This window comes from Ciconia boyciana, chromosome 1 (assembly GCF_034638445.1).
Source record: "Ciconia boyciana chromosome 1, ASM3463844v1, whole genome shotgun sequence".
NCBI classification, from domain to species: Eukaryota; Metazoa; Chordata; class Aves; order Ciconiiformes; family Ciconiidae; genus Ciconia; species Ciconia boyciana.
Window position 1 is genome coordinate 147754019 of NC_132934.1, and position 27167 is coordinate 147781185.

Consider the following 27167-nt stretch of genomic DNA (forward strand, 5'->3'; position numbering starts at 1 on the left):
GTCTCCAGAGATGATAAAATGAGTTTGCTTGCAAATACTTTAATTGCGCACAGTCCTTGCCGTGTCGGTAAGCAGCTGAGTGACTGGCAAGACACGGAGCACAGCGTTAAAATTGCTCCACTTGCAAAAGCTATCTCCAAACCAGCTCTCACCCTGCCTGCGTTGACCCTGCCCAACAGCCCAGGCACATGTGCAGCGCAGCCCCGTGCTGCTGGGCAGGGACCACCAGGCACATCGCTTCTGCATCGGCAATGGTGACAGCCGGCAGAAAGGTGCCCCGATGCCTCCAAAATGGTTATTCAAAAGGCTAAACGTGAACATCCTTATTCCCCTGTTCACAGGTTTTGGGGCAGCAGCTGGGCTCAGGCTGCCTCATGCCCTGCCACCCAGCCCAGCTCTTCTCACCCACCCCAGTCCGCAGCACCATTTTCCTCTCCCTGTTCTCAAATTGAGTTTTAGACCCATTCCAACAGGACTGAACTGGGTTATTTACTCAAGTTGCAGGTTACTGCCCACCAGGCCCCATTAAAAAAAAAAAAAAAGATTGGGATTCAACATTTATCTTTATTTTCTCTCTTATTCTCAGCATTATTCTCAGTAAACCTAAATTTGCACCCAGACCCATCCACATTGAAGAACACTTTAAAACAGAGCTTATAAACCCAGAGCTAATTCTCTCCTAATTAGAAGTTGGGATTCCTGGCAGAGGGACAGATGCTGAAACGCTTTTAAACTTGGAGGAAACCCAGCAGAAAGGTGCCACAGCTAAAGCAGGAAAGGTTGTGGGGCTTTTTACCAACACCGTTGTTGTGATATGGCTCCTGGGGAGGGTACATATGGGGCCAGCTCCTGCTCAGAGGGCTGGTCTCTAATGGAAAGATGTTTTGCATGCCTGCTATGGCACTTGTAGTACTTCCCATTTAGAGGCTTTCCCATTGTGTGAGGCTGCTTTTCACCCTGAAGAGGTCTCCAGCCCCACGGAGATGGGCTCCGCGGCTTAGAACAGAAGCGTGTTTAGCGTTGTCCCCCACAAGGCTGGCCATGGGAATACACAGCTAGTGCGGAAACATGCAGAGACCAGAGGCTCAGTGAGAAGTCTCTTCATTGCCCAGTAGCTAGCACAATCAAGGAGGAGGAAGATTTCAACCTGGGGGCTTCTCCCCATTATTGGCTGGGGAGAGGGAAGGAGATGCATGGAAGAGATGGGAAGAGCACAGCCAATGCTCAGGGAAAGCTGCTTGCGTGCCCGCACCTGGGGGATGCACGAACAGCCCCGGATTCAGCTTTGAAAGGGAGGAGGTACCTTCCTCACCCGACACTTAAACATTGCTGGTCTGTCCCTGTCTGCCTTTCAAGGGCGAGCGAGTGCTGGTGCCAGTGCAACCAACATCGGTCCTACCAGGAACCCTGAGGAACTGCTCTGGGTACTACGATCACTACTGGGCTAGTCTATGTAGAGGAGAGGCTCAGTGGTGGGGCGGGTTTATGAGCTAGAACCCATGTTTTTTAAAGTACTGGGCTCGCCCAATCACACTGTTGACATAGTAGTTGTTTCTGTCGCATGGGTCTTCCTCGTAGACCTGGAGGTTGGCCATTTTTGCACGGTAGGTGCAGATTCCCCCTGGAAAGAGTTATGAAGGAGTTGTTATGGGCTTATAAGTAAGAAATAGAGATTTAAAAGTAAAAGTTCCTAGCCAAAATGGCCATGCATCTCACCAAACCTACACAACTGCTTGGGAAATTGCTAATTGGGCATTATTGTTGAAAAGTGACTGCTTTTGCAAAATCCTTATTTCTATAGTGAAGGAACCCATGACTCTCTCCAAATGCAGGTGGGAATGGCATGCTAGTCCCAGAAAAGGGTGTAATCTAAAAAGGCAAGGGTGGGAGAGCAAGAAATAACATAGGGTGAACAGACCAGCATGCAGATAACACGGACTACAAGCAAATCTTGATCCCAAGCTTCCTTGACACAATTAACTTAACAGCCTGCCACCATTAGCCTGTTGTGTTGTGGTGCCTCAATTTCTGCCTTCCCCAGTGGCTTTTGTTTGGTTGGTTTCTACCTTATTTATCCACCTGACAGCCATTTCACTTGTAGGATGAACAGATAAGAGGGTAACTTGAGACCTGTTCATGTTCACTGAGCACAATGCCTTTTCCAGGGAATTTAAGGAGGTCCTGGATCCGGCCATTCACCAGCGGTGGCCCAGTCGCTCGATGTAGTGGCCGTCTGTGGGTGTTTGTCACTGAAGTCAAGGGGCAACCTGCCAAGGCTGTGCCCAACACCTTCGCCTAGCCCTGCACGGGGTGCTTCCATGCCGCTGCAGCAGCTCCCAGGCTGGGCTGGTTTCCTGCTGCTTCCTACTGCAGCAAAGCTGCCAAGGAGCTTGGCCCCCCACCACAGCCTCTCTTCTGCAGGCAGAAACATGGAGGCCCTGTGGACAGTGCTTTGAGCTGGGAGGCTGCGTCTATATTCAGACCTCTTGCTGGCCTGCTGTTTTGGGATTGCCTCTTTTAAACTAGAAAACTCTGGGGTTTTTTTTGGTAAGAGATGCTGTAAAATCTGCCAGACTGATGCTCTTTTTCCCTTAAAAGTGACACCAACACATGCACGGCACTCCCATCACTCAGCGTGTCCCTTTCTAGTATATAGCCCATCGCGTACCTCTCAGCTGCCGGTCCCAGGTCCAGGTAGGATGTCTTGCCCGTACTTCATTCATTGAAAGAACCAGGATATTGGAGCCCTGATTTATGTGTTCTTCACTATCCCACATTCCAAAAGGCTGGTATCGTTGCCTGTCAATCTAGAAAAGTCAAGCAAGAAAATGGGTTTCCTTCTGAACACAACCACCACTGTAGCTTCCCCCTCTTCCTTGTACTCTAGTGCTGTGACTCATGGAAGTGACCTTATTTGGGATAACACTTACTTAAGCACAACTTTTGATGTAGAGAGAATGCATTTAAGTGCTGTCTTGAATGCAGAACAGTCATGTGCTAAGGTCTTGGGATATACACTCCATTACTGTTCTGTTACTCATACTTATCGCCCTGATGTACCTGCATCAAGCCATACTTGTGCCGATCCTGGTCCCAGCCGTTGTCCAGGAACAGGCCACCGCGGCTCTCCTGCGAGATGATGGCAGCGATGAGTGCCGGGTCCAAGCACAGGTTTCTGGCTACTCTCTTAATCGGTATCTCGTATTTCTTCAGGCGTACGATGTCTGCCTCAGCAGTCCTCTGTACCATGGCAAGTCCTGCAGCGCAGGAAAAGGCAGACTTACACACCCTCCCATCCAAAACCCTCGCTTTCTCCTTGTGCAGCTGTATCAAAGGAATAACTCGAGTTTTGAAGAAAATGCAGCTACACCGCGTTGGGCAGTGGCACTTGAGGAACAAGCACAGCCCTGTTGGCTCTGCCTGTGGCCGGGGAGCTGCCATGCCAGTACACGAGGATGATGAGGGGAAGAGGGCAGCCTCTCAGGAGGTGGGACCGCGTGTTCGTGGTCCTCTTCTGCTGCCGCACCACTGGAAATGCGGCTCTGGAGTCGGAAAAGTGAAATTTCAAATTGCATTTGAAAAAACTGAGAGATGTGTTACTACTGACCAGCCAAACTGTGGTATCAGCTATGTTGTCATATAGAAAGTATAGAAAGGTGGGGTTTTTTTGGAAGTAATTTTGAAGTAATTTTGGAACAGTTTGGAAACAAGCAAGTGGATTCAGATCCACGCTTGGACACCCACGGTCCAAGGCACCTACGTCCGAGGTATGTGGTAAAGCCCCTTACAGTCCCTGGAGGTCTCAGCAGTATGAATTTGACATAGCTGTGCAGTGACATGGGGCATAACACAAGGCAAGAAAGAGGGAAATGGGAAGGAGATACCAAAAACGGGTCACCCAGAGGTAGGATGGCTACAAACCTGGGACCTGCAAAATGTGTCTCTGGCAGGTCACCACTGGCCAGATCAGCCAACATGCCACTACTGAGGACCCGGCTCTGCACATCTTCCCCTTTGGGCTGAGAGGCCCTGGGGTTTTGTGAGGGTGTTGATGCTGAAGTCCTGGCTGATGAAGAAACCGTTTTGACTGAAAAGGGGTTGCGCCGTTTCCCTTTGCTTAGAGGCTGAGCATCCTGACTGTGGGACCTGGGGTTTGTCCTCCCGCTTCCCACCAGGTCTGGAGGCTTCGCAGCACCTGCCATTTTGGGGGAGGAGGCGTTGCTTTCTCCCTTTTGGCTAATTGAATAGCATTTGGCTAACTGAATTGACACCTCATTTAATTTGGCGATAACGGAAGGCGAAGCATCTCTCTGTCAGGTACACACAGGTCGACAAATCAAGAAATGAATGATACCTACCACAGTCCGGGGCTCTTACGGCTGTACAGGAGATCATGGGGGCTTGAAGAGCACTTATATCACCATAGCAACTGTAACTCATGGATGGAGCTGAAAAATTAAACAGAGGTGTTTGGACACATAAGATCTCAGAGCAATATTGTACAGCGTGCTGCAAGTCAGTACAAGTCAAGCATGAGGGATTCATCCAGACCCGTAACCCCCATCACCTTGTGTTGGCCACTCTTGTATCGTTGCCACTGGTCTCCATCAGTAACGCTATCAAAGAAAGCTAGAGAACAGAAATTTGTTCTTTTCTAATTTGATAGGTTGAAGCAAGTGAAACTAAATGACAATTTACATGGATAGGCGTCTGCCCCGTTAGGTCTAAAGGTTGGTTTGGGAGAGGGGAACAACAACATCTGCATTATTTCAGAGGGTTTTTCCCATTCAGTGCCCTCCAATGTCTGCGACCCCTCAGCTGATGGCTGGTGGTACCCAAGCCCCCTGCTTGGGAATGGCTCCTGTATCCCTCCGTAACTTGGTGAGGAATTAATTCAGGAGAGTGCTTGCCTCAGCCTGGGCAAATTATCCTGCTTCCTCAGTAACGGAGGAATGAATAGCCTCCATCAAACAGCCTGCAACATTTGTGAGACCATTTCTTAGTAGGCAGAGAGATCAGATAAGGTTAGCTGGGAAAATCAAGAGGAGGTATGTCTGTGACTCCCTTTTGGTCTCAGTCCTGTACTCCAGACGTGCTGGTTTAAAGGACGCAGGTGGGCGGCAAGCAACCTCAAACGGCAGCCGAGGACCTTCAGCCACACAGGGTTTTGCAGTCCCCTGCAGAAAGGGGCCCTCAGGCCCAACCGCACGCCTCCTCTCCACAGTCCCTCTGCAAACTGTTCCCGGGGTGCTTTCAACAGCAAACCAAACCCAAACCCTGGCTCACCGACAAGGGCCATAAGGCCCAGCAAGAGCAGTGCGGGGATCATGGCGATGGCTCTCCTCAGCTGCCCCAGGAGACCTGGAAACACAGAGGTTTGCAAAACGTGAAGAAATCAGTGCTGTTTTTCAACAGCCCTGTAGTAAAGTTTGCGTGCCAAAAGCTCCCACTCCGAGGCCCAGGACGGGGATGGCATTAGCTGAAGGCAGGTTGGGGAGCAGAGGCACCCTCTGCAGCATGTTTCCCCCATTGCCCCCAGCACGGGATGCAGCCACCAGCTTCAGAGAGTGGTGGTGGGAGGAGAAGCAAGTGATGGGAGCCCCATCTGCTCCTTGTTTTCTCCTTGTTTGGGGGATACAGGCTTCTTCTGTGGCTGAACGTCACCTCCATCTCGTGTGCCACTACACCATCACATCGAGACAGAAGGGCTGAGCCTGGGGAGCTGGGGAGCAGGGAGGTCCCCGTCAGCAGCCTGGGCCAGCAGGGATTTTTCAGCCCCTGTCACTTCATATCACTTGCTCACGTGGCCCCTCCTGAACACCCGTAGCATGTCTTTATGGCGAGAAGGTACAGTACCTTTGCTTGACTATATAGGTGTTTGAAGTCTAATGTGCCTACAGAGTGCACGCATCCTTTGTCTCTCTGTTCAAAAGGCAATGGAATTTTTGCTTGGCTTTCGGAAAAATGAGTTTTTCGAAAATCAAGCAATATGACCCTCTCTGCTAAGAGCATGCAAGGCAAAGATTTTGCTGGTGAAATAACACTTCTGCATTGATTCTTGCGTGTGATAATAGCAGATAATCACTTTAGTAACAAATGCGTCTGTTGTGGTTATTAATAAAACCCCGAAATGTCATCAGATAGTAGCTATCAACAGGAAAAAACATTGACTGTACTTGCCTTGCTGGTGAGTGCATTTAAACTGAGCATTTTTTACAGCTCACAAATGCTTCTTTTTGCCCGAGAGGGTTTCAAACACAAAACACACCATGAGTCTTGTAGGCAATCATCACGCAACGCTATTAACACTTGAAAATGCCTTATTGATTTTAATAATGCGTGACCTTTTCTCTAGTCTGTATTTCCACTGCAAGTCAAACTGCATGGATGCACAAAGACAGTCCACTGGTGTCATTGGAAAGACTCTCTTGTCCTGAGTGAGCTTATTCAGGCCAGCAATCACCCCCGGCTGGAGCCGGGTACGCGCAGTAGCTCAGTTTGAGCTCTAAGAGTGAGTATTTGCAAGCCTGGATCAATATAGCTTGACCCAATACCTGTTCATTCAATGGCAAATCCATACGGGGCCCCATCGAAAGCTACAGCCTGTAGCTGTTTCCACATGCAGAAAATTGCCATATCATAGAGTTTTAAGTTATCAGCCTTTTTTTTCCCTCCCGTCACAAAAATCACCACAGGCCTTAAGTAGAAAGAGCATAACAATCACAATATTGACAAAATGCTAAATCAAAGCAAAATCAAGGCTTCTGGCTCTAAATAAATATTCTATGAATGAATTCAGACTCACCTGTCTTCAATTGGCCTTCCTCTGAGGCAGGTCACTTGATGACTTTTATATATATGGGTATGAGAAGGTACCCACCCTACAGGCTTTGGAATGTTAATTCCTACCTAGTGTGATGACATTTGTTTTAAAGTACAATAAGTAATATATATTAAGAGCTTAGAACTCTTATGACTCCTTTCATCCGAAGATTTGCACAAGCAGTGGTTAGTAAGACTCAGGACAACTCTGTGAAAGGAAATAAATACTGGTTTTCCTCCATCAGTAAGCACGTTGATGCACAATAAATGACTCGCAGAAAGCGTTGCAGTGAATCAGTGGCAGAGGCCAGACAAAATTCAGATCCCTGTCCAGTGCTCTCCTTGCTTTACATCTCAGATCAGTCCGGACACATTTCTGGAAGGGTTTTTGTCTCGTTTCCCCAATTATGTCAGACTGGCAAGCTTTTAATGGAGTATCAAACTTTCATATGAATTCCAAAAAGAACAATTAAAGAAAAGCACCTCACTGCTTCATTGCTTGCAGCAAGCTTAATTAATTCAGGAGGGTGACTTGAACACTTTGAGAGCAGAGGCAGGGTTTGACTTTCAGATTTGGGGAGGAAGGATGCTGCAGCTGAAATGAGGAGGAAGGGAACTGGTCTCTCAGCAGCTGAAGCCAGTGGGGACACACAGCGGGTCTCTGAAAGACTTACACCTTGTGGCCGAGACACTTTCCACGTATGTAAAACATCTGAGTCGCTTGGAGATGGAAAGATGGTCTGGGAGGCCAGTGCCCTTCAATCCTGTCCCTTCCCCACATTTTTCTCTTCCCAAGACTCTGCCCAGCATGCGGGGAGGCTAGGAAAGCAAGATTTTCTTCCAGTAGCTTTCTCTTCATTGTTTAATACATCACAAATCCATCTGTTCCCGTTGCTCTCTTTTGGGCTTGAGGTGTGGCGGGTGGGAAACACTGTTTTGCCCAGATACTAATTACTGCGTTCAAAACTAAGCGATGGTTATTAGTCTGTAAAGCACAGGAGATGATCAAGTGGGCCTTGTCACCTTAAAAATCAATAAACACAAATATCATGGACTTAGATCCTGAGTTAGTATGAAGGAGGGACGCATCACCAGAGAACCTAGCCCTGTTGTTACAGGAGGGTTGGGATACAAGTTAAGGTGAGTCTTAAGTATAAAACTCATTTATTTGGGTGAAACATGGAAATGATAGACATCTTCCCAAAGATTACAACAAGGCTAGGCATTCATTCTTCATGTGCAAACCTGTTATCTTACTGTGGTATCTTACTGTGGTATCTCAGACTAGACTATCACTTAATTCTTTTACTGGGGTTTAACATTTTAAATAGCAAAAGGTAATGTTTTTACATAATGTAAGGTAAGAATCTACATGGTATCTTTGGAATGAATAGGTAGAAAATAGAGACCTCACATGTACAGTGTGGCTTTAATCCTTTCAAAAGGAAATAGTGACTGAAGAAATGCAGGAGGGGAGGAAAGCCAGAAGAAATGAGCTTGGAAAAGGTCAGAGTGCACAGCTTGATGGCAACAAACCCAGTAGATATATTATTTTGCCTTCTATAGAGCAAGATAATCTGTATTAGAAAGAGATGTGTTCTCTCAAATAGATGAAAATAATTTAGTATTAACATCCAGTTACCTTTTATAAAAACAGTATTATGTTAGTGATAATAAACTAGTGTTCCTCTACCACTGAACCTGCGTTCATGCTGATGACTTGGGACCTTTTTTTGAAAAGTAGCCTCTGACCTTAGGTAAGATTTCTTTCCTAATGCTTTGGCCACTTGCTGACAGTCCTTAAGATAAAGTTTTGTATTTAAATACTGTTTGTCTTTGCTATGTATTTTCTCTCTCATTTATTACCCACGTAATCACAGATTTTCTACATTTCACAGTACTGTCACATGAATTCTTAATGCCTGCTCTGCATTGCATTGCTCTTTATTTACTCATTGAATGGTGAATGTTGTAAGTACAATTATTTTTATCTGTGCTGATGTATGCTCTTAGGTCCCTGGGGCAGATTCCTTGTATTCACATGATTTCCAGTATAGGGCCAAATAAGAGGATATTTTTTCAGCAGCATTATGAACGGGACTTTTTCTTGCTAAAAACCTCTTTATCCTCACAAAATTTGCCGACTGCCTTTTAGAGTGAATGCCGAAAGCAGGCAGCCTCTATGGAAACAAGGTCATGCTCACATTATGTTGATGGGGCAGGGCCCTAAGCCAGTGCACTTGTCCAAGGCACTGCCACAGAAAGGGACCTGCAAGATGTTAGAAAACACGATCTTCTGCTCAAAGGTCTTTGTGGGGCTGTAAACGCAGAGCATCGAATTCAGGTGAACCACTACATGGGAGTGGGCTGCATCTGTCACTAGTACGGCACAATTTTTCATCTTTATGCTAGATTTAATTTGGAAAATTATATCAAGAGTAAGATAAGGTCTGCTTCTGACAGCCCATAACCCGACAGAAGGGATGGACACAGCTGTGATATGATGCTACTTTTGCTAGGCTGAAGAGGGGATGAGTTAGAAGGCATCTTTGTGTATGACTAAAGCAGCTCTTCCTAAATGGCTGGACTTCATAAAGAGATATCTAGGAATGCGCTGGAATGATGTCCCTGAAAAATGTTTCCTTCTCTCATAATGCTACCATACCTCTTTTTATATTTTTCTTCATTATGCTTGGTATTTTGTTTAGAAGCACAGGTTTCTGGATTCATACGATATTGCGAGACTCTTATTTAGAAGGACAGGAAGTTCCTAGCCCTCATGCTTGGTAGTAGGGAAAATATACGAAAGCCATGGAAATATGATGTTATTAAATTAATATTAAAGAAAAAGGACACAAATGTTATAATTATAAAAAAACCCCACAAAACAACCAACCCTATAATTTAAGCTCCTTTTGCTGCTGCGTAATTTTTAAACATAAAGGATGCCAGTACGTACTCCCCTTGTGCTGGATTTTGGTCAGCACAGCGTGCGATTGGGAGAGAGGGGACAGAAAGTCAAGGAAAGAGGAAGAGTTCACTTATCAAATGGTATCTGCATTCTTCTTAAACTTAAGAAGCAGGAAAGCTTCCTGTTATTCACAGGGGCATCCTGGCAATAAGCTGCGGTCAGTGACCACGGACACAGTTTCCCCATGGTTACTGACACAGTTACATGGACACAGTTTCCACAGTTTCGCTGACACTGTTAGTTACACTGAGCTAAAGGGAGTACAGAGTGGACAAAAAATGCTACCTGACAGAATAGCATTTTCCACTTGTTTTACATAAGCTAGAAAGGAGCACACCTGAGATATAAAGCGCCCCAAGGTTCAATACCACCAGTTCTTTCCTACTCACAGATTTTTCACTTTATATTTTTTTTCCTCATGCCAAGTGATCTACCAGGGTGAGGGTTTTTTTCATTCCACTTAATGGAGATGCGATCAAAATGGAGCATCATTTTGAAAAACATTATGTATTGCACATGCTGTTCTCCTTCAGGTTGCAGGTTACAGCATCACATTTCACTGGGTGGTGAGAACACTATCTAAAGTTACCTGGAACAATACCCATACTAATTACTGTCTCTGTTGTGAGTTTCAACTCTGGTTTCATAACATCAGCAGACAGGTGCATTTCTCAGGTTGTTCCTTTTGTCTGGGAGGTAATTATAGGTAACACCAGGTATTCACGGACTTTATAACTGCTTTATAGGGAAGCTGCCCATGACAGCTGACGCATGTTGGATGCCTACCACTAACTGGCCAGTTAAAGATGCATCTGTAGCATCATCTCAAACAAACCCTCTAGAGCTGTCTTTCCCAACTTTTAAAGGGATACAGCCAGTTTAATTTACATTTCCATGTATTTTCTTTTCTACTTCTAGTATACCTGTAAGTAATGACAGCAAAGGTCTTCAAACTTGTAAGACGTGGGGCTCTCAGTTTTCACTGTGTTCAGAAGTGAACAGGTGCTGAGGGCCCCAATCTCTTCCTTTATCTTGCCTTTCTGAAGAATGCAGGTGGGCACTGAAATGACATCCCAGTCTGCACAAAGCATCTCTCTGGCCATCATGTAAAATAACTAAGACCAGAAGTGTTTATGAGGGAGGAAATAAGTGTTTTCCTTCTGTTCTCTAAAATGAGACTTTGAATTTTACTGTAGGAAAGGTGTTCTAGCAAAGAGGTCACTGGACTGGATCTTATGAGACCTCAGTTCACATTCCAGCTTGAAGACAGATCTATCACCTAAAGCAAATCATTTGAAGTCCGAGCCAGGAGAGGGTTTATGCTCATAAAGCACGAATCAAAACACTGTCATGCTCCAAAACTGTGTTCCAAGTACTTGGCTGAGATGTACTTCTGCTCCTGTTTGAGTCTAGAGTGGCCCAGCCAGAGGAGCTTGGTTCTTACATCCCAAAGTCTGGTTCTGGACTCTGCGTCCCAATGCCAAAATCCCTGGGTGAGTGGGAGTTTACAACGCACACTCATGCATTTACTCACAAAAAATGGCTCACGAAGGCAGAAACCTACAGTAACCTCCCTTTTGTGTAAAGCAACCCGCCCTCACCAAGACTGGATGCATGTGTGTTCATTCTTCAGCTTGTCGAGGCTGTGTTACTGCACAGCAGCCAACACCAGAGCCACAGAGGAAGTTGGTGGGAAGACAAGAGGATGGCCCTATAGCCCCTGCAGGGACACAGCTGCATCACCTTCATGTTCCTGAGACTGCCTTGGTGTTTCATATTGAACGGGGTGGGGGGGGCGGAGGAATCAACGTAATATTTTGTAGTAAGTGCGGAAAATACACAAAGCACTGGGAATAGGGAGGAGAACCCCATCTCCTCTCAAATCCATAAGCTACAAAGTCACACTTTCTCTTGCTCCCTCTTTCCAGTCCCACAAGCCTGATGCTGTGCTGTACAAAGCTTCAGGAGTGAGGATGAAGAGGAATGCCACACTGGGGAGAACATTTTGTAGTCGCTCACTTTGGCAGCGCTCATCAGCCTTCTGGATGCCTTGGATCCTGCCCCGGGGCACCACCCGCCACAGAGGAAACCGACACACCTAATCCCAAAATCTGGATTCCAGGAAGAGACTGAAATTAGATAGTGGAGCACATAATTTGATGTTCCTAGGTCCTTCAGTAGAGCTAGTCTCGTTTTAGTTTCCCACATACAAAACGAGGATAGAACATTCATGACTCACAGGGATGTCAAACTAACACCCATTAATAATTAATTATTAGCTTTACCCATTAATCATGATAACTATTAAGAGCATTTCTGTGTGCCTGGAATTCATGATATAAAGCATTGAGGACTGTCAAAATTTAGAGGCCAAACAGGAAACAATTTCAGACTTTTTTCTAGGGCAGCACACTAACAAAAGAAATAATTAGCAACGAGGAGGAAGATCAGGAAAGGAATTAATGTGGTTTTGTGTATTACAATCACCTGATTTTCATACAAAGTCATCTTGGGAAAAGCCAATGGTTAATGGAGATTGCATGGTGTGTGAAGCGGATAAGTTAATTTTTAAGCCTTTTTTATAAGTCACATGTTGAAATCATACCACCAGGCAGATGATGTCTGAACAGATTGTGTTCAAAAAGGCAAAAGTATAGTAACACAGATTTAACACTGAGCTGACACAGCTACATGTCTCTGGATCAGTGGTGGCTTATTTTAAGCAGCTCAAGCCATGGCTGTAATAGCTAATCCAAAAAAATGTAGCCTTAGAACATGCACCTCATGGGATCTCTACAAGCTAGTTTTCTTAACTACTCCCTTTCCAACAACAAGCATCAAATATCTCTCACTGTACATGGACTTAAAATTAATCCACCAAATTTGAACAAGATTTTTTAGGGTGATGCTCTGGTCTCTTACGTATTACTTTAGCCAGTTTGATGTGTTAGCTTAAATTGATGAAGAAGGTGTGGCCATATGTTCTCTTTTGCAGCGTACGATACAGAACGGTGCTCTCCAGGGGGATGGATAACAAGGAGCATCTGGGAGATGAATGTCTTGGATCACTGCAATCATATTAGACAGGCTTAACACTGAAGGCTCCAAAGCATGATCCAAGAACAAAAGATCAGAATAGACCTTCAGAGCAGTAATAGGCTCAAATGTGGTGGAACCTACCTATCTATTTATCCTTTAAAGGGGGCTCAGGGGCAACATCCCTCTCAGAACAGTTCTAAAATGTTTTACTGTAACATCAAGTACCCTCCACTTCTGATTCCTAGAAAGGCTTTCCTTAAACTCTGGAGTGTAACCCTCACTCTCAAACTGTCGTATACAGCTGTTCTAAAGAGACAGACAGATCAACCCACTACTGACAGAATGTTCCTTTAAAAAAGTGGAACACACAGCTATTGAATATGCAATGAGTACAAAAGCCATATTATTTCTGCATCAGCTTGTGCTTGTTTGTGTGTGTGTCTGTGTATGCGAGAGACAAAATGACAGCATCCCTCACACTGGATTGAGGACACTGGCTTTACTCTTATGTGGAAGACAAAGGGCTTGTTTTAGAAACCATACTGTTCAAAGCCCAAATTTTCTATAGAAATTTCTGTAGAAAAGTATTCCTTTTAGAATTTCTAGACAGGAAATAGCACAATGTGGATTACTTGGAACCAAGGACTGGAAGGCATCAATTCATCTTTCGAGTCGGCCTCCCTCAGTGACACCTATTACACTGCCAGGCAATCCAACCTACTAATGGGGTCTGAGAGCAGCTGCTCAGTTCTTGCCCTCTCCGGAGTTTGCTTCTCATCGCATCTCTTTCAGGGACCAGACTTCTTCACACTTCCCAAACCCCAAACCTCAGCTTGGCACTTAACTTCCAGGTAGATTTCTTGAGCACACCATCACAAGCATAACGTGGGATTGATCAGTCATCAAAGAGTGCCCAGTCAACTCCAAATAATCTAGCATTAAGAGCTGAACAACACAGATCTTGTTTGGTTATTATTGCAACCATGCATTTCTTTAATGATTACTTCATGCAAGCATCAAGCTCAGACTTAATCACTAATCACTACTAAAGTTACATGCTGAGTTCATGCATAAGCCCCATAACTTCAAAAGCTATACGTGAACATTTCTCATCTCTTTATTGTATAACACCCTTTCATGGCTAACACATACCAGACCAGATACCATTGTGTGATTAGTCTAGGCTCAGGAGCCTTATTTAGTCATGTCCTTACATATACGATCTATCTGCTGCAAGCAATTAATCACATGCAACCTGCATCCTTTCTAGATATCACATATCATCATCATCTTCTCATGTATCAGCCATATTGCCACTAGATGGCTGTTGACAAAGTTAAGATTTGTGCTTTTCAAGTCTGTACAGCTGACGTTTGAGTTGGTGTTCTCTGTATTGTTTACACTTTTAGCTCACTGACCCAGGTCTTATTATCATGGACACTTCATTATTTAATCTGCACTGCAAAATCACTGAGCTCTACCATAGAATAATTTGTTCCTCACTACTCAAACTAGAATAATTTCACAGTTCTTAAAGAATTTTTAAGTTTCAGCCCAAATAAAATTCTTGGATTTGGATTGTTCATCTCAGTATGCAGATCAAGAATGGAGATCTTACCAAGAGGACCGTTCAATGACTGTTTTAACCTTCATTCAAGACAAAAAGCGCAGAAAGCAGACATGGAAGTAAAGACTTGAAGCAGACAGATGAGGCTGCTACTTCAAAATAAATTTAAACTTATTAGTACAAACAGTCTCAACTTCCCCTTTTACCCAAACCACGCATTCCTGCGAACTCCTTGTATTAGCACTGGAACGCGTGTGGCCATATTACAAGCCAGATGAAGGAAGAGGTCCAACTGAAGATTAACCTAGAAAAAAAATCAGGAGCTTAAAATGAGATGAAACCACAGAGACTGGATAGGATTTGCATTGAGTTTGTAATGGGACTATTCGCACATGGAACTGAATAACCTCTAACAACGCACCATGCTGGAATCCTGACAAGCCCACATGTGTTTCCACACAGCACGCAACTACATTAGACATGATTTTGTATTTCCACAGCCTACTCAACATAATTAGGACTCAGAGATGAGTCCTGCTAAGGCACTCTTAAAAATACTGTTGGAACATTGGTTTCCTAAATTAAATTTCATGCAACTGGATAAAAAAAAAAAAGAGAGCACTTTCTAGTGCATTTAGAGTTTGAGCATTAAAAAGGAGATCAACTTGAAGCAAGTCTATTTCATGCTTCCAGTAGATTAACGGGCAGCTGTGTACATCTTAAGCTGATTGCCTTCTCAAAGTGATGTCGTACTGGTAGCACTCTATGTAGTTTGCTAGAAATCTAGAAAGAGCACATGCAACTTTCTGATGGACCTTATCAAAAGAAAAAAATAACCCACAGCACCTAGACCACCTTATCTGAAAGGATGCAAAAGTCAACATTAGAATTAAAATAATTTTATTTGAATGTACATGAACAGAAATAAAATATAATTTTTTAAACTTACTTACAGAGATATATTGCTGGGCTGGCCCAATCACAAGTGTTCTCCACTACAAGGCAGCAAGACTGACTAGACCCACTTAACTGCTTTCTGGGCCGACTGGATTCAAAGTACCACCTCAAAAGGGTCCTTCAGCACACAGCAAACTATTTTTTTTTTTTTTAAAAAACAAAAAGAAAACTCATCAACTCTTCACCTAGCCAGAAATTTTACATTGTGTTCCAAGGAAGATCTCCCTTGAAAATTCTGTCCATTACTGAAGAACAGTACACAGTATGCGGCGCTATATCTAAACTTAACGGATCAAGGTTTCTCCCAAATACTTCTCTCTATTCTACTCTCTTGTACAAAGCAGCTGCTATAAAATCCACACATTCAAAACCACAGAATTATACAAACCTGTGAACAAGGCTGTTTTCAATATGCTTGTTGCTATGTGCTATTACCTGCTGTGTCAGCTTTAACATGCAGCGTACATAGATGGTAAAAGGGCATTTCTCTCAACCATCTGTTTCAGAATTCACAGAAGTTATGACTGTTTTTACAACTTATAGTGCAATGTAGTTAAGTTATTCAATGTCATGATATGGCACCATAAGATAAGCAATCATTTGTTAAAATGCACAATTCCTTTACTAATCATTTTGTGGTGCTTTACTGATAACATAAGTAATAATAAATTTAAAAAGACAACTGGAAGAGGAACTGATAGGGAAAAATCATTTTAAAAAGTGTCTATCATCTCCTTTAATAAAGAAAATTAGAAAAAACCCTGGAACTGTCAGAGTCAAGGAAAACAATGGGAAGTAGTTCTTCACACAACACAGTTAAACTGTGGACTCCTTGCCATATGATGTGGATGTTAGGATACTATGAGGATTGAAAGAGATTTTTCTTCAACGATTTTAACCAGCAAATGCTCTCAGATACAGAGTTCCCCAAGCCACAGACTGCTTAAAGTATATTCTGGGGAAGCATTGCTATCTGCTCACCCTGTTTTTACTCTTCCTTGTGCATCTGCTTTTGGCCACTGAGACTGGATGCTGAGCCAGAGGGACCTTTGGTCTGACTTGGTACAGTTGTTTCTAACAGTTACTTCAAAAGACTTCATAAACTTATACTTAAGACAAAGTTCATCATTTGTCACGTTATTTAGTTAGAAGAACTCAAGATTTTTGAATTACAAATGACTTCCAAAAGAGGAAAAAAAAAATATTTAAGCTTTTTCTGCTATGACTCAGTTGTATAAAACTGTATAGAAAAATGAGCATTATGTGCAGATGTAATGAAAAGCAGTAAGCTTTATAAAAAACATTCTTAGAAATGTACCAAGCATAAACAAAAGATGATTTACAAATACATTTTGCTGTTGTTCTAGTCATCATCAGAATCGGAATCATATTTCTTTCCTCTGATGGTCTTCTTATCCAACTTCGTAAAGCTTGTTCCAAATTTCTTTTGACTTTGAAAAGGTGGGTCCATCAAGTTTCCACTAGAGGAAAAGAGTAAGACATGTTGATTAAAGCCATATTCATGCAGACAGTAAGTAGCATCTCTAATTACCTGTTTCTCCAGGAAAACATTGTTAAGACAACACAATCCCTACTCCCTGAAGCCACCCTAAGTATCATTGTGGCATTGCTAGCATAGCACATCCTGGACAAAATGGCGTGGTTAACGGTAGTTAGGAGCCTGAGTGTAAACAGCACCTGTGAGTGGAGCTCTAGAGAAAAACTGTCTGAAAGGACTTTTGCTGCAAACTCATCATGCTAGAGACAACCATCTGTCAGATTAAACAGTAACCAGGGAATTACAGACAGACTTTTCAAAACAAACAAGGAGCCAGAAGTACAAAAGAAGCTAAAATTTTGTAACAGGGACTTTGAAGTAGAAACAGATGAGTCAAAGCTGGGTTTTGTACTGCCAGAAGTCCCCTTGTACTATCTCTGCATAGGCCAGACAGAGCAGCTTTGCCATCGGACACTGCATGCCAGTTAGGGGAGTATGGAGGGACTTGCGCCTCAGTGTGCATGCATGACCCCGTGGGGGCTTTCTCGCCAGCGTGTGGGTCCATGGGTTGTTGGGAACAGCAGGCGCTCACATAAAGCCGGAGCACCCACATCTCCTACAGCAGGGGTGCGCAAGGAGGGGAATCCCCTCCCCTTGCTCAGAAAATGGTGTGCATGCTGTCACGCACATGACCTGTGAGGGGTTTGCATCCAAGCACCAGTGAGTGAGCGAGCAATTAGAACCTTCTGGAATTAGCTATAGAAGGGTGTTTAGAAATTCATAGGTATTAACGTTTGTAAATAACATTTTTCTGATATTGATCCTAAATGTACAGTTCACTGATTGCTAGTTAATTACATGTCAGTAATAAGTCAATACAGCACTTGAATCCTGATTTTGGTCAAACAATGTGACCTGAACAGTTTCTCCCCTAAATACAGTATACCCTTTCAACATCTGTTATCTCACAGGTTGAAGGAAAATAACTGTTTCGAGGTTCTGAGGAGGACTATCTCCTTTTCAGGAACTCCAGAGCATGGGACATTACTTTCAGAGCAGTGTGGAAATGCAACACTTGTACATAAATGGATGTCTCCTGGAATGGACTTCCTGGGCTGTGCAGATATGGTGGCTCACTTTGCAAAGCCAGGGTACCAAACTCAGGATCTGGCAAAATGAGCAAAGAACAAAACAACTCCCCCACTCCACAAGGAGCTAAGAACTGAATGCACAGTATTAGTAGAGTCAAGTAGGAAGTAAAATTATGCCGTAAGCCAATGTACTAACATTTAGCAAATTCAATGCAGCTTGGTACAACTCCACTGAAAGATTTCTCCCATAAAAGGCTGTTGCTGTCTAGAATACATAACCAAGCTGCCTTTCACTCCTCTGCGTACTTGCTTGTTACTGAACTGGGAAGTGGGTATTACCACTTGTTTTGAACTACAAATTTCCATTTCACTCATTTCATCTGAAGTTCAACGGCTATGAAGCTATATTGAACAGCAGTTTCTTTGCCTTTAAGATACGATACTTCTTCCCCAAATTTGGAAATTAGCCATCAAAATAAATCCCAATAATGAAGTTTAAAATAAAAAAAAAAGCACCAAACACATTCAAAACAAAAGAGCAAAATTAACCTAAAAAGATAAAGATGATGTTTTAGCCACACTGGAAGGCAAAGCAGAAAGTTCTGGTAAATGATTCTCCTATAAAGTTAGGCTATTGTCGTGACAGTTATCTTCTACTGCCTTCTATCCTGTAGTCTTAAATGTGGGATTTATAATGATTATATTGCACTGCTACACAAATAATTTATTTGCACTTCCACAACTTATTTTCACTTTCTGTACTGTTCATTGAAAAAAACCCCCATATTCATGTATGTAATATGGACTAAGATGCAGTCTAAGGACGACTTGCTGAGTTTTCTCTGAAGTGGATTAAAAATGCTCAAACTTTACTGCATTGCAACTGTGACATCTAAGCATCTATAACTGATTTAGAAAAGATTACATTAGATGCATTAGAGTCCTAATATGTAATCTTTTCTAAATCAGTGTACAAATCTTTTCTAAAGCAGTGTAGCTACTCTACACACCTCATGGCAAGAACTCTGTTTATTTTTATTACTTTGCAAAAAGGATAACGTAATGCTCATTATAATGTCTCAATACTTTGCCAAAGAGATACTCTCTTCTTTCCCTTGCCAAAGTACACAGATTAAATAACTGGATTAAACTCTCGTGTGTCTTAAACATACAACATATCAGTCAAAGTTACAAACTTTTACAGATTCTCCTGTCTGCCTGTTCTCCTTGCACTGTATCTGAAAATAAAACAATCACAAAACAATTAATTACCTGTAATTAATTATGTCTGCACAGCCTAATCTCCATTCTAAGGTCTCTGTAGTGAAGTCATCAGTGTTACCGAGATCAGTAAAGCCCACAATATAGTCTTGTGTTTTTCCATCTTTTACTAGTGCTAGAGTGGGAATTACTTTGATGCGCAGTCTCTCGCACAAGAAAGGAGATTTTTCAGCATTTAATTTCAAGAATTTTGTCTCAACATGCTTTTTTGCCAATACAGTCAAATGTTTGTCCATTATTTGGCACCTGTGAAAAAAACCCAAAATATATAAAGTGTTAGAATCAATAAACTGAAGAATATGTATTTTAGAGAAAGTTTAAAAGGAATTGTAAAGAGCTAGTTCTATCACATTAATTCCTCAGATATGACCTCTGTAATTAAGAATTTAGTTTCAAGAGAAACTGTGTTCTCAAAGGTAGCTGGAATTGATGACTACTAGAATAACAGCCTGGAACACCTTTATTGAACAATTACACCATCCATTTCTCTTTATTTCTTCCTAATTACTCCCACATACACCTGAAAGCTTCTCTCCTTTCTTGAGGCCTCTATTTATTGATGAAATTCCCCTCTGACATCTATTCTTCCTGCTCTAGCTTCACTGCCTATCAGATAGAAAAATTTCTCTATAATGAACTTCACGTCTTCAGAAAAGTACTCTCAACATGTTACAGCGTTTTGGTGTTTTTCAGTCACTACCTCCACAACCAAGATGCAGTAACTCACTTTACAGGGCGGAGGGGGGGAAGTGATTTGCACAGACTGCTTCAGTAGTGCTACAGGCAAAAATATTTCACTTTTCTGTTGCAATGGAATAGGAGTGAGCATACAATTATTGTTTCTCAACTAAAGGACAGTAACATGAACTGCTCAAAATACTTGTCAGATGGCAGAAATCTGTGGACTTGTCACCTGCAATCTCAACTTTCTGGACTGTCTTCTTTAAGTGGTTTGGCTTAGCTGCATGAACTCTGTCATGTGACTGTCCTTTAACTCAAGAGGAGAGCCGAGCAGATCAAAAAGCTGGAGAGGGCAAGGATGAAAACAACTTGATATTGTGGTTGGTAAACCTGACACACTAGCTTCAAGCTGGTTGTCAGCATGACACATTTTACAAAGAACTATCTCTAAAGTTCATTCTCCTGTCTGAGTCTACAGACTTTGTTGGTTCAAGAAACAAACAACCCAAACCTGTTCTAAGCTACTTTATTTGCAGAGACAGTCCTTCCACTTCGAGTAAAAGCTAGTCAAATACAACCGCTTCAAATATTTATGAAACTTAAACATTTAACTTAGAAAATGTAGAATGCAGATACCTCACTGCATAATCCAGCTTTGACCTCTTTCAATTTCTCGCATTGAGGCTGTTTCAGTTTATATTCTATAAGCTAGAGAGAACATAACACCTTGGGGGAAAAAAACCCCAAACAACCAACCAAAAGCAGGACAACTGGTTCCTCCTTCAACAAATTACTCTACTTTGCAACTGCATTTTAACAGACGACATTGAGACAGACCTACTGAAGGAACAGCCTAAAACCCAGAACTTCTGAAATTCTTCCAAGGAAGTGGGAGATCTTATTTTAGGTTCCTATTCTGAGTCTCAGGACATATTCTCAGATCTAGGTATCTCACACCCTAAAAAAGTGACATAATCGCAAAGGCACAGGCACAAAGGGAAAGCAGCTTCAACTGGTATCCACAGATCCTTTCATAGTAAAAGGTTAAATTCTGAAGATGCCTAGACAAGTTTTTGTTTGTAGTTTTATTTTCATTTGCCAGAACTGTCCAGAATATCTCGGTCTGGAATAACCAAAGTGATCTTTTTGAAATGCTGCTCCAGTATAGTCACTACGTTTACAGACCTGGCTCCCTCAAACTAAATCACTAATGAAACACAGCAGTCTCTCAAATATTGTCAAAGAAATTATACATTTATATTCTAATCAGCTATGTAACAGAGTATTAATCATTGTCAAATCATGTCCAGATTAACTGGAATGGAAAAAAGTACTTAAAAAAATCAAATGTCTTGAGACGTGAGCAAGATTTGGAAAATGAAGGAATTTGAATACTTCTAAAAATGCCTATTTATTTGTTGGATTTTAAAGAACAAAAGAACATGTCTCATTTTGTAGACATCTATAAACAAACAGTTTCTTGAGCTTAGCTTATTTACTATACCTGAAAGTTGTATCTCTATAGAAATGGCAAACCACGTTTTTACTTTCTTTGACTTCTTGGAAAAAGTCTCTCTCACTTGGGATTTCTCTGTATTCTCCATGTCCTTTTGAAAGCCACTCCTTTTGGAAAGCATAAAAGGAAATAATTAGTATGGAGTTTGTTAGTCCTGCACCTGTCATGCAAGCTCTACAGCTTTTACGAAAAATAAAAGAGGGGGCCTGTAGTGGAAACCTATTTCATAGAGTGATAGAAGGAGAAACAAATTACTTCCCCCCCTTTAGTTCTGTTTTGAAAATATGCAAATGCCACTAGGCTAGACAATACTTTTGGGTTGCCTCTGTCTCAACAACAGATAGGTGGTTGAGCAGTAAAGCTACCTTACTTATTTGGAAATACAAATCTTGTACAGAGCTGCATAAATTTCTGCAGTGCAGCCTCTCAGTAAGACTAGACTAGTTCAAAGAGAACACCAACAACAGAAAATGCTCAGCATTTAAAAACTGCTAATCAACAGCATGGGCTACTCTCTCTAAAATGTTTTTGTACACTCAAAGAACTATTGTCTAAAACTGATTCAAGTCATTACATGTATTAAAATGGATTTCTTCTAATTCTTCCCTCTATGAAAAAATCAGTGAGAAAAAAGCCTAACTCACCTGCAACAGATGATGTTAAGAAGGTATCTTAATATAAGCCAGGCTTCCAGAAAACCATTCAGAAAACACATGCATACCATTAGACACAAAATGTATGGAGAAACAGAATTTCACAAGCTAAAATTTACAGGCAACTTCAAAACCTGCCTGATTAAGTGTGCAAACACAGTTTTGAAAAAGCTAATCTTCTAGATTTTCAATGAATGCACTTAAGAAAAAACTCCAGCTTCTACAATACTGAAAGTTAATTGTAGTGTATTAAAACAAGTACAGTCTAAGCTAAATGATTAGAAGTAGTGCAGTATGACAGAACTTGACAAAAAACTTCAGTTTCCAGTGGGGGGAAAAAAATTTAGATAAATCACTGTTCTTGATCTGGCAGTTTTGTCTTAGCAGAGTGAAAGGAGGGGGGAAAAGACAAAAAAAAAGGGTTTCCAAGCAAACCAAAAATACCCTGTAAGCTAAATTAGGATAGAACAAAGAATTTCCTGAACATTGTACACATTAACAATGCATAGAAGTCTGAGCACATGAAGAAGTATTATGATGCAAATCAAGAACTTCAACAGTGGGTATGCATTAATTCCCCTCTGCACAATCCTATTCCAGAACAGCGTGGCAGCTTAATCCTTTGACTGAATAGCATCCTACTTCAAATTTGAGTTTGAAAATGCATGAGAACAGTGACTTAAGATCAAGTGACATGAATAAGTTTTCGCATGAGAACTAGCACATGTTCACATGCAAGAACATCCAAGTGTTATGACTTCTGAAAAAGGAAAACACTAGAATCAAATATAAACTGAACTTCTGAAGACAAGCAAATAGTATGCCACCTTCTCTACTTCTGTGTTCAGAGAATCAAAGCCGTTAACACTGCCTGTTCTCCAGCATCCCAGTCATGCCATGCCATTTTACTGCATTCCCATTTCAAAGCATGGCATTAGCTTTTATGGGTTCCACCACAGCCAGAGCATCTCCCCCCCAACTCAGTCTATTCCTTTGTTTAGGTTTGCTTAGACGGAGTAAGCTAAAAAACCTATGGCTTCCCTATTTACAATTCAGGTCTCACACCACGTTACCAAAATTTTGGTGAAAACTATGTTCAAAGAGACTTTCTGGGAGCATAAAGACCACAATTTAGCATGAGGTATCAGGGACAAAAGCAGAATTTCTTTCCTGCAAGGAGACATAAGCAGTCATACAAAGACATTTCATTGGGTTAGAAGGAGTGGGACAAATGATTCCACCCTAGGAACAAGGAAAGACCCTTCTACAAAATACCTTAAGAGAAGAGCATGCATCACCTACATGCCATAACTAACAATCTCCAGAATTCAGAAGCTTAAGGAGCCTAAAGGCTTATGATTAGGTTGCCTACAAGGCTTATGCTTCCAGATAGCAATGTTTAGTGAATATGGACACACTCAAATCTTTGTATGAGGCTCCTTATCCTATCCTTATTGTAAATAATCACAGAGGTTCTTCTCTCTCCTCCTGTTAAAAAACACAAAGCATGCACACATGCACAGACACTCACTTTACTGGATAATTTAAAATTAATAAGTACTGAAAGGTGAGGAAGAAGAAAAAAACCAAACAACCCCAAAACACTTAGTTCACATATACAATTTCCCTAGGATTTCCAAAAGGTGTGTTACAGTGTACACATCAAGAGTCTATTACTACTACAGGAATTACTTGTTTCTGCTGCTGGGCCCTTTTTAGTGCCTCAAGCCTCCTTTGTTTAAGGCATTCCAATTCATCTTCATCCATTTGGTCCAGCTTCTGCATTTCAGCATCCAGATGTTCTTCCACAACCTTGGTAGTCTGAAGTATTTCATTCTCCAGAACTTTTTGAAGTATTTCAACAGAGGTATCAGCAGCCATCTTTAACTAGAAAGTGATCTCTTCAGAGCTGTGGAAATAGTGATACGTGGAATTAACATTTATACAAACACTTAATTAAAAGCCTGACCTCTCTTACTTGCAGTTCACACTATGGAGAAACAAAATGCTATACTATTTGAAGATAACAGTAGATAGTTCTTTTCTATGTTGCAACCCCCTTTGGAGAATACTTTCACAATGAACACAGATGGCAACAAAGATACCAGTCAAGTCCTATTCTCTCAGTCCCAAAGGCAGTTGTTGAAAGTGCACAGGAACTGGAAATTACTTGTCAATATAAAGAAGTAAAATTCACCAGTCCCAAAGGAACACACATCCTGTGTACCTTTAATAATTCTGAAACTAGAAAATGCAATCACAAAAAGCTCCAAGCTGCTGGGAGGAGGTGTAAGATGTCTCAGAACAAGTCTAAGCAATGCTCAGTATATAAATTTCCACCAGTAGTTTAAATGCAATTACTTTAAGTACCTGATGCATATTAACATACTTAAATCTGAATTGACACTCCTGTCCTCAGCTATAAGACAAGGCACTCAACAGCAAATGCTTTAGGCCAATACACTGCTTCAATTAGTACAAGAAAACTGTTATTGCAAACACCACCCTATGGCAGCCAGCGAAAGGATTTAAAAAACCCCAACAACCACTACCTAATTCCTGTGTGAAGAAACACAACTAAAATAATTTTCTGTAAAGTTCTCCCTGCCCAAACACTTCAAAAGGCACAAAATGCTAAGACTGGGGTGCATGAAGAGCTGGGGCAACATAATTGATTGTTCTCTCCAATAAACTTACACTATAAAAAGCTGTCACTGTAACAAGCGACAGTTTTGAAACGGGGACAGTGCACAGTCACCCTAATCAGATTCTCAACCTGCAGGCCACAGATTTGATGTCCTGAATTCGGGTTCCAGAGTGCTCTTGGCTGTATTTCAAAATAGCCAAACTACCAGTGCCATTGGCTTTGTAAAAACCTTGCATACAGAGGCAAGAAAGCATTTTAAGTAGCGATGGGCAAAGTACCAACATCACGGCAGCACTCCAAGTGCAATGCAACATCAGCAGGGCTAAGCCTGCTGCCATCCTCCACATGTGTCACAGCCACGCTCGGTCTGACCTGCAGCACCCTGTCTCAAGTCCCTCTCCCCGAAACTGCTAACTACAAAGTCTCTGTTGGTGTTTTCTATCCCCCTTTCTTGTATTTCCAGAGGAAATAAGAAGCTTGCTAGGGCAGATCAGAAGCCACTAGGTCTTCAGGAGAGGTAGGGACCCCTGCTCAGCTGGGGCAAAGGGAGGCTCGTCCTCCAAGCAGACAGGAAGGAAAACGGAAAATCAACCCCAGCCAATCTCCACTACAGCCTGAGGTGCCCAGAGGGCTCCCGGCTCCCCAGGCCACAGAAATCTGGGTGCCAACAAGCGTCTCCTACGCAGCAGGGGGCCTAGCCCAAGGCCGGCCCCCGGGGGACTCAGCACCCCTGACAGGGCCGCGGCCCTGCCCGCTCCGCCAGGGAGGGGCGCTGGGGGCCCGGCCGACACAGCCCGCCAGAGACCGCCCGCCAGAGACCGCCCGGGCGAGTGGGGCCGGCACACGGCGGGACACCGCGCAGGCGCCACGCGCCTCCGTGGGGCCCTTAACAGAAAACGGTCGCCCGTCCGCGCGCGCGCGCGCCCACCCACCCATCCACCTCCTGACGAGCTCTCCAGGGAAAGCCTCACCCTTCCCCGGCCGCGGTGCCGGCCGCGCCGCCGCCCCGCCACGAACAGCCGAAGCCCCCCGCACACCGGCCGCTCACCCCTCCGCCGCTCCGCGCCACGCCCGCCCGCGCCTCTCCCCGCCCCGCCCGCCGGCTGCGCCCCGCCAGAGTCTCGCGAGAGCTGGGGCAGGGCCGCTGCCGCGTGCGCGCGCACGCAGAGCTGCCAGACGCGTTCATTGGCCGAGACGGCGGGCGCGTCCCTGCGGCGGCCGTCGCCCAGCGCGCATGCGCCGCGCCGGTGCGGGCGTTGCTCCTGCGGGCAGCAGCCAGGAGGGTGGGCGTGTGTCTGCCCCGCGGGAGGGGCGGGGCTCAGACGGGGCCCCGCCCCTTCCGCGCCGCAGCTCCGCCCCGCGGGGACCACCTCTGCCGGGGCGCGCTGCCCACCCACGTCCCGCTCCCTTAGCGACCGCGCTCCTCCCGGCATGCGCAGCGGCTTCCTCCACCTGTTCCTCCCCTGGCCCGCCGAACGGACGCGTCTGGGGTGCAGCGCGGCTCCCCCGGCGCCCGGAAGCGGGGCCGCTCTAGGCTGCTGGCCTCCCTCCGCCGCGCTGCTCTGGGCGGGGCTTGGCCGCGAGGGGGCGTGTCCTGCCCCGCCCCTTCCCTCACCTCAGTGTGCGGCCGCTGCGGCCTGGGTGCGCGGCGGCGGGCGGTGGTAACGGTGCCGAGGGCGGCTGCCGGCGGGAGCTGGGAGGGCCTGCCGCCGCCGCCGCCTCCTCCTCCTTCTTTTTCTTTCTCGGGGACTCCTTCTCGGGTTGGGCGTGTGAGGCCGAGGCCGAGCCCCCGCAGGGAGTCGGGGCGCGGCGGGGGCGTAACGGCCGGGAGCCGCGGGGCTGGGCCCCTCGAGCGATGCCGTGAGGTAAGGGCGGCCCGCGCGGCGCCTCGGCGAGGGCGGGCGGGGCTGCGGCGTGGCTCGGCCGGAGCGCTCCGGCAGTCTCGTTGAGAAGACGGCAGTGCTGGAGCAGCCGGGGCTGGTCGTCTCTTTGCTCTTCTTGCAAGTGCGCTAGAAGATCCACAGATTTAAATAATGGGATATTAAAGTGTGTTTTCAAAAAAACCCAAGTGTTCTGCTTTCTTGTTTCCTGGAAATCCGACTCCCCGGTCCTGAAGCATGCTGATGAGGAAGGTGGGGCGGGAAGATAAGCTCTTGGCCTTCTCTGCAGTCCGCTGGGAGCCTGGGTGGGGGAGGCTGATAAGGAGTTGTAGCTGTACAAGGGCAGAGGGAAGGAGGGAGCGAGGGCTTTAGGGAGTGAAGCAAGATGGAGGTGGTGATCCTGAGGCTGAAGAGAACCGTGAGGCCTGCTCTGTCTGCAAAAGGAGTTACTGTAACGGGGTGGTGACAACAACAGAAAACCTGCAGCTCTCAAAGCGTATTAAATAGCGTGATGCCTGTGACCACTGTTTTTCCTGCTCCATCTTGCTTTGCTCTTGAGAAACG

General features: G+C 44.1%; 2 protein-coding genes across 7 annotated transcripts; both read right to left on the reverse strand.

The window, feature by feature from the left end:
• Positions 1–617: 617 nt before the first annotated feature.
• Positions 618–16723, reverse strand: LOC140646167 (lysozyme g-like). Of its 3 annotated transcripts, XM_072849681.1 has the most exons (8): positions 16706–16723; positions 14606–14703; positions 7497–7845; positions 5287–5361; positions 4359–4448; positions 3061–3257; positions 2669–2807; positions 618–1621 (listed from the first exon to the last, which is right to left on the reverse strand). In XM_072849681.1, exons 3-8 carry the CDS (start codon positions 7630–7632, stop codon positions 1491–1493), a joined length of 768 nt encoding a protein of 255 aa, XP_072705782.1. In that variant the 5' UTR covers positions 7633–7845; positions 14606–14703; positions 16706–16723; the 3' UTR covers positions 618–1490. The 3 variants fall into 3 exon arrangements, with proteins under 3 accessions (XP_072705782.1, XP_072705783.1, XP_072705784.1); XM_072849682.1 differs by lacking the exons at positions 14606–14703; positions 16706–16723 and having other exon boundaries at positions 5287–7030; positions 7497–7608; XM_072849683.1 differs by lacking the exons at positions 7497–7845; positions 14606–14703; positions 16706–16723 and adding an exon at positions 6806–7345.
• Positions 15283–26810, reverse strand: TXNDC9 (thioredoxin domain containing 9). Of its 4 annotated transcripts, none has more exons than XM_072849685.1 (5): positions 26339–26810; positions 23769–23985; positions 21412–21530; positions 19218–19472; positions 15283–16837 (listed from the first exon to the last, which is right to left on the reverse strand). In XM_072849685.1, the coding sequence occupies exons 2-5, from the start codon at positions 23955–23957 to the stop codon at positions 16720–16722; spliced, it is 681 nt and encodes a 226-aa protein (XP_072705786.1). In that variant the 5' UTR covers positions 23958–23985; positions 26339–26810; the 3' UTR covers positions 15283–16719. The 4 variants fall into 4 exon arrangements, with proteins under 4 accessions (XP_072705786.1, XP_072705788.1, XP_072705785.1 ...); XM_072849687.1 differs by lacking the exon at positions 26339–26810 and adding an exon at positions 26176–26291; XM_072849684.1 differs by lacking the exon at positions 26339–26810 and adding an exon at positions 25695–25828.
• Positions 26811–27167: the final 357 nt, after the last annotated feature.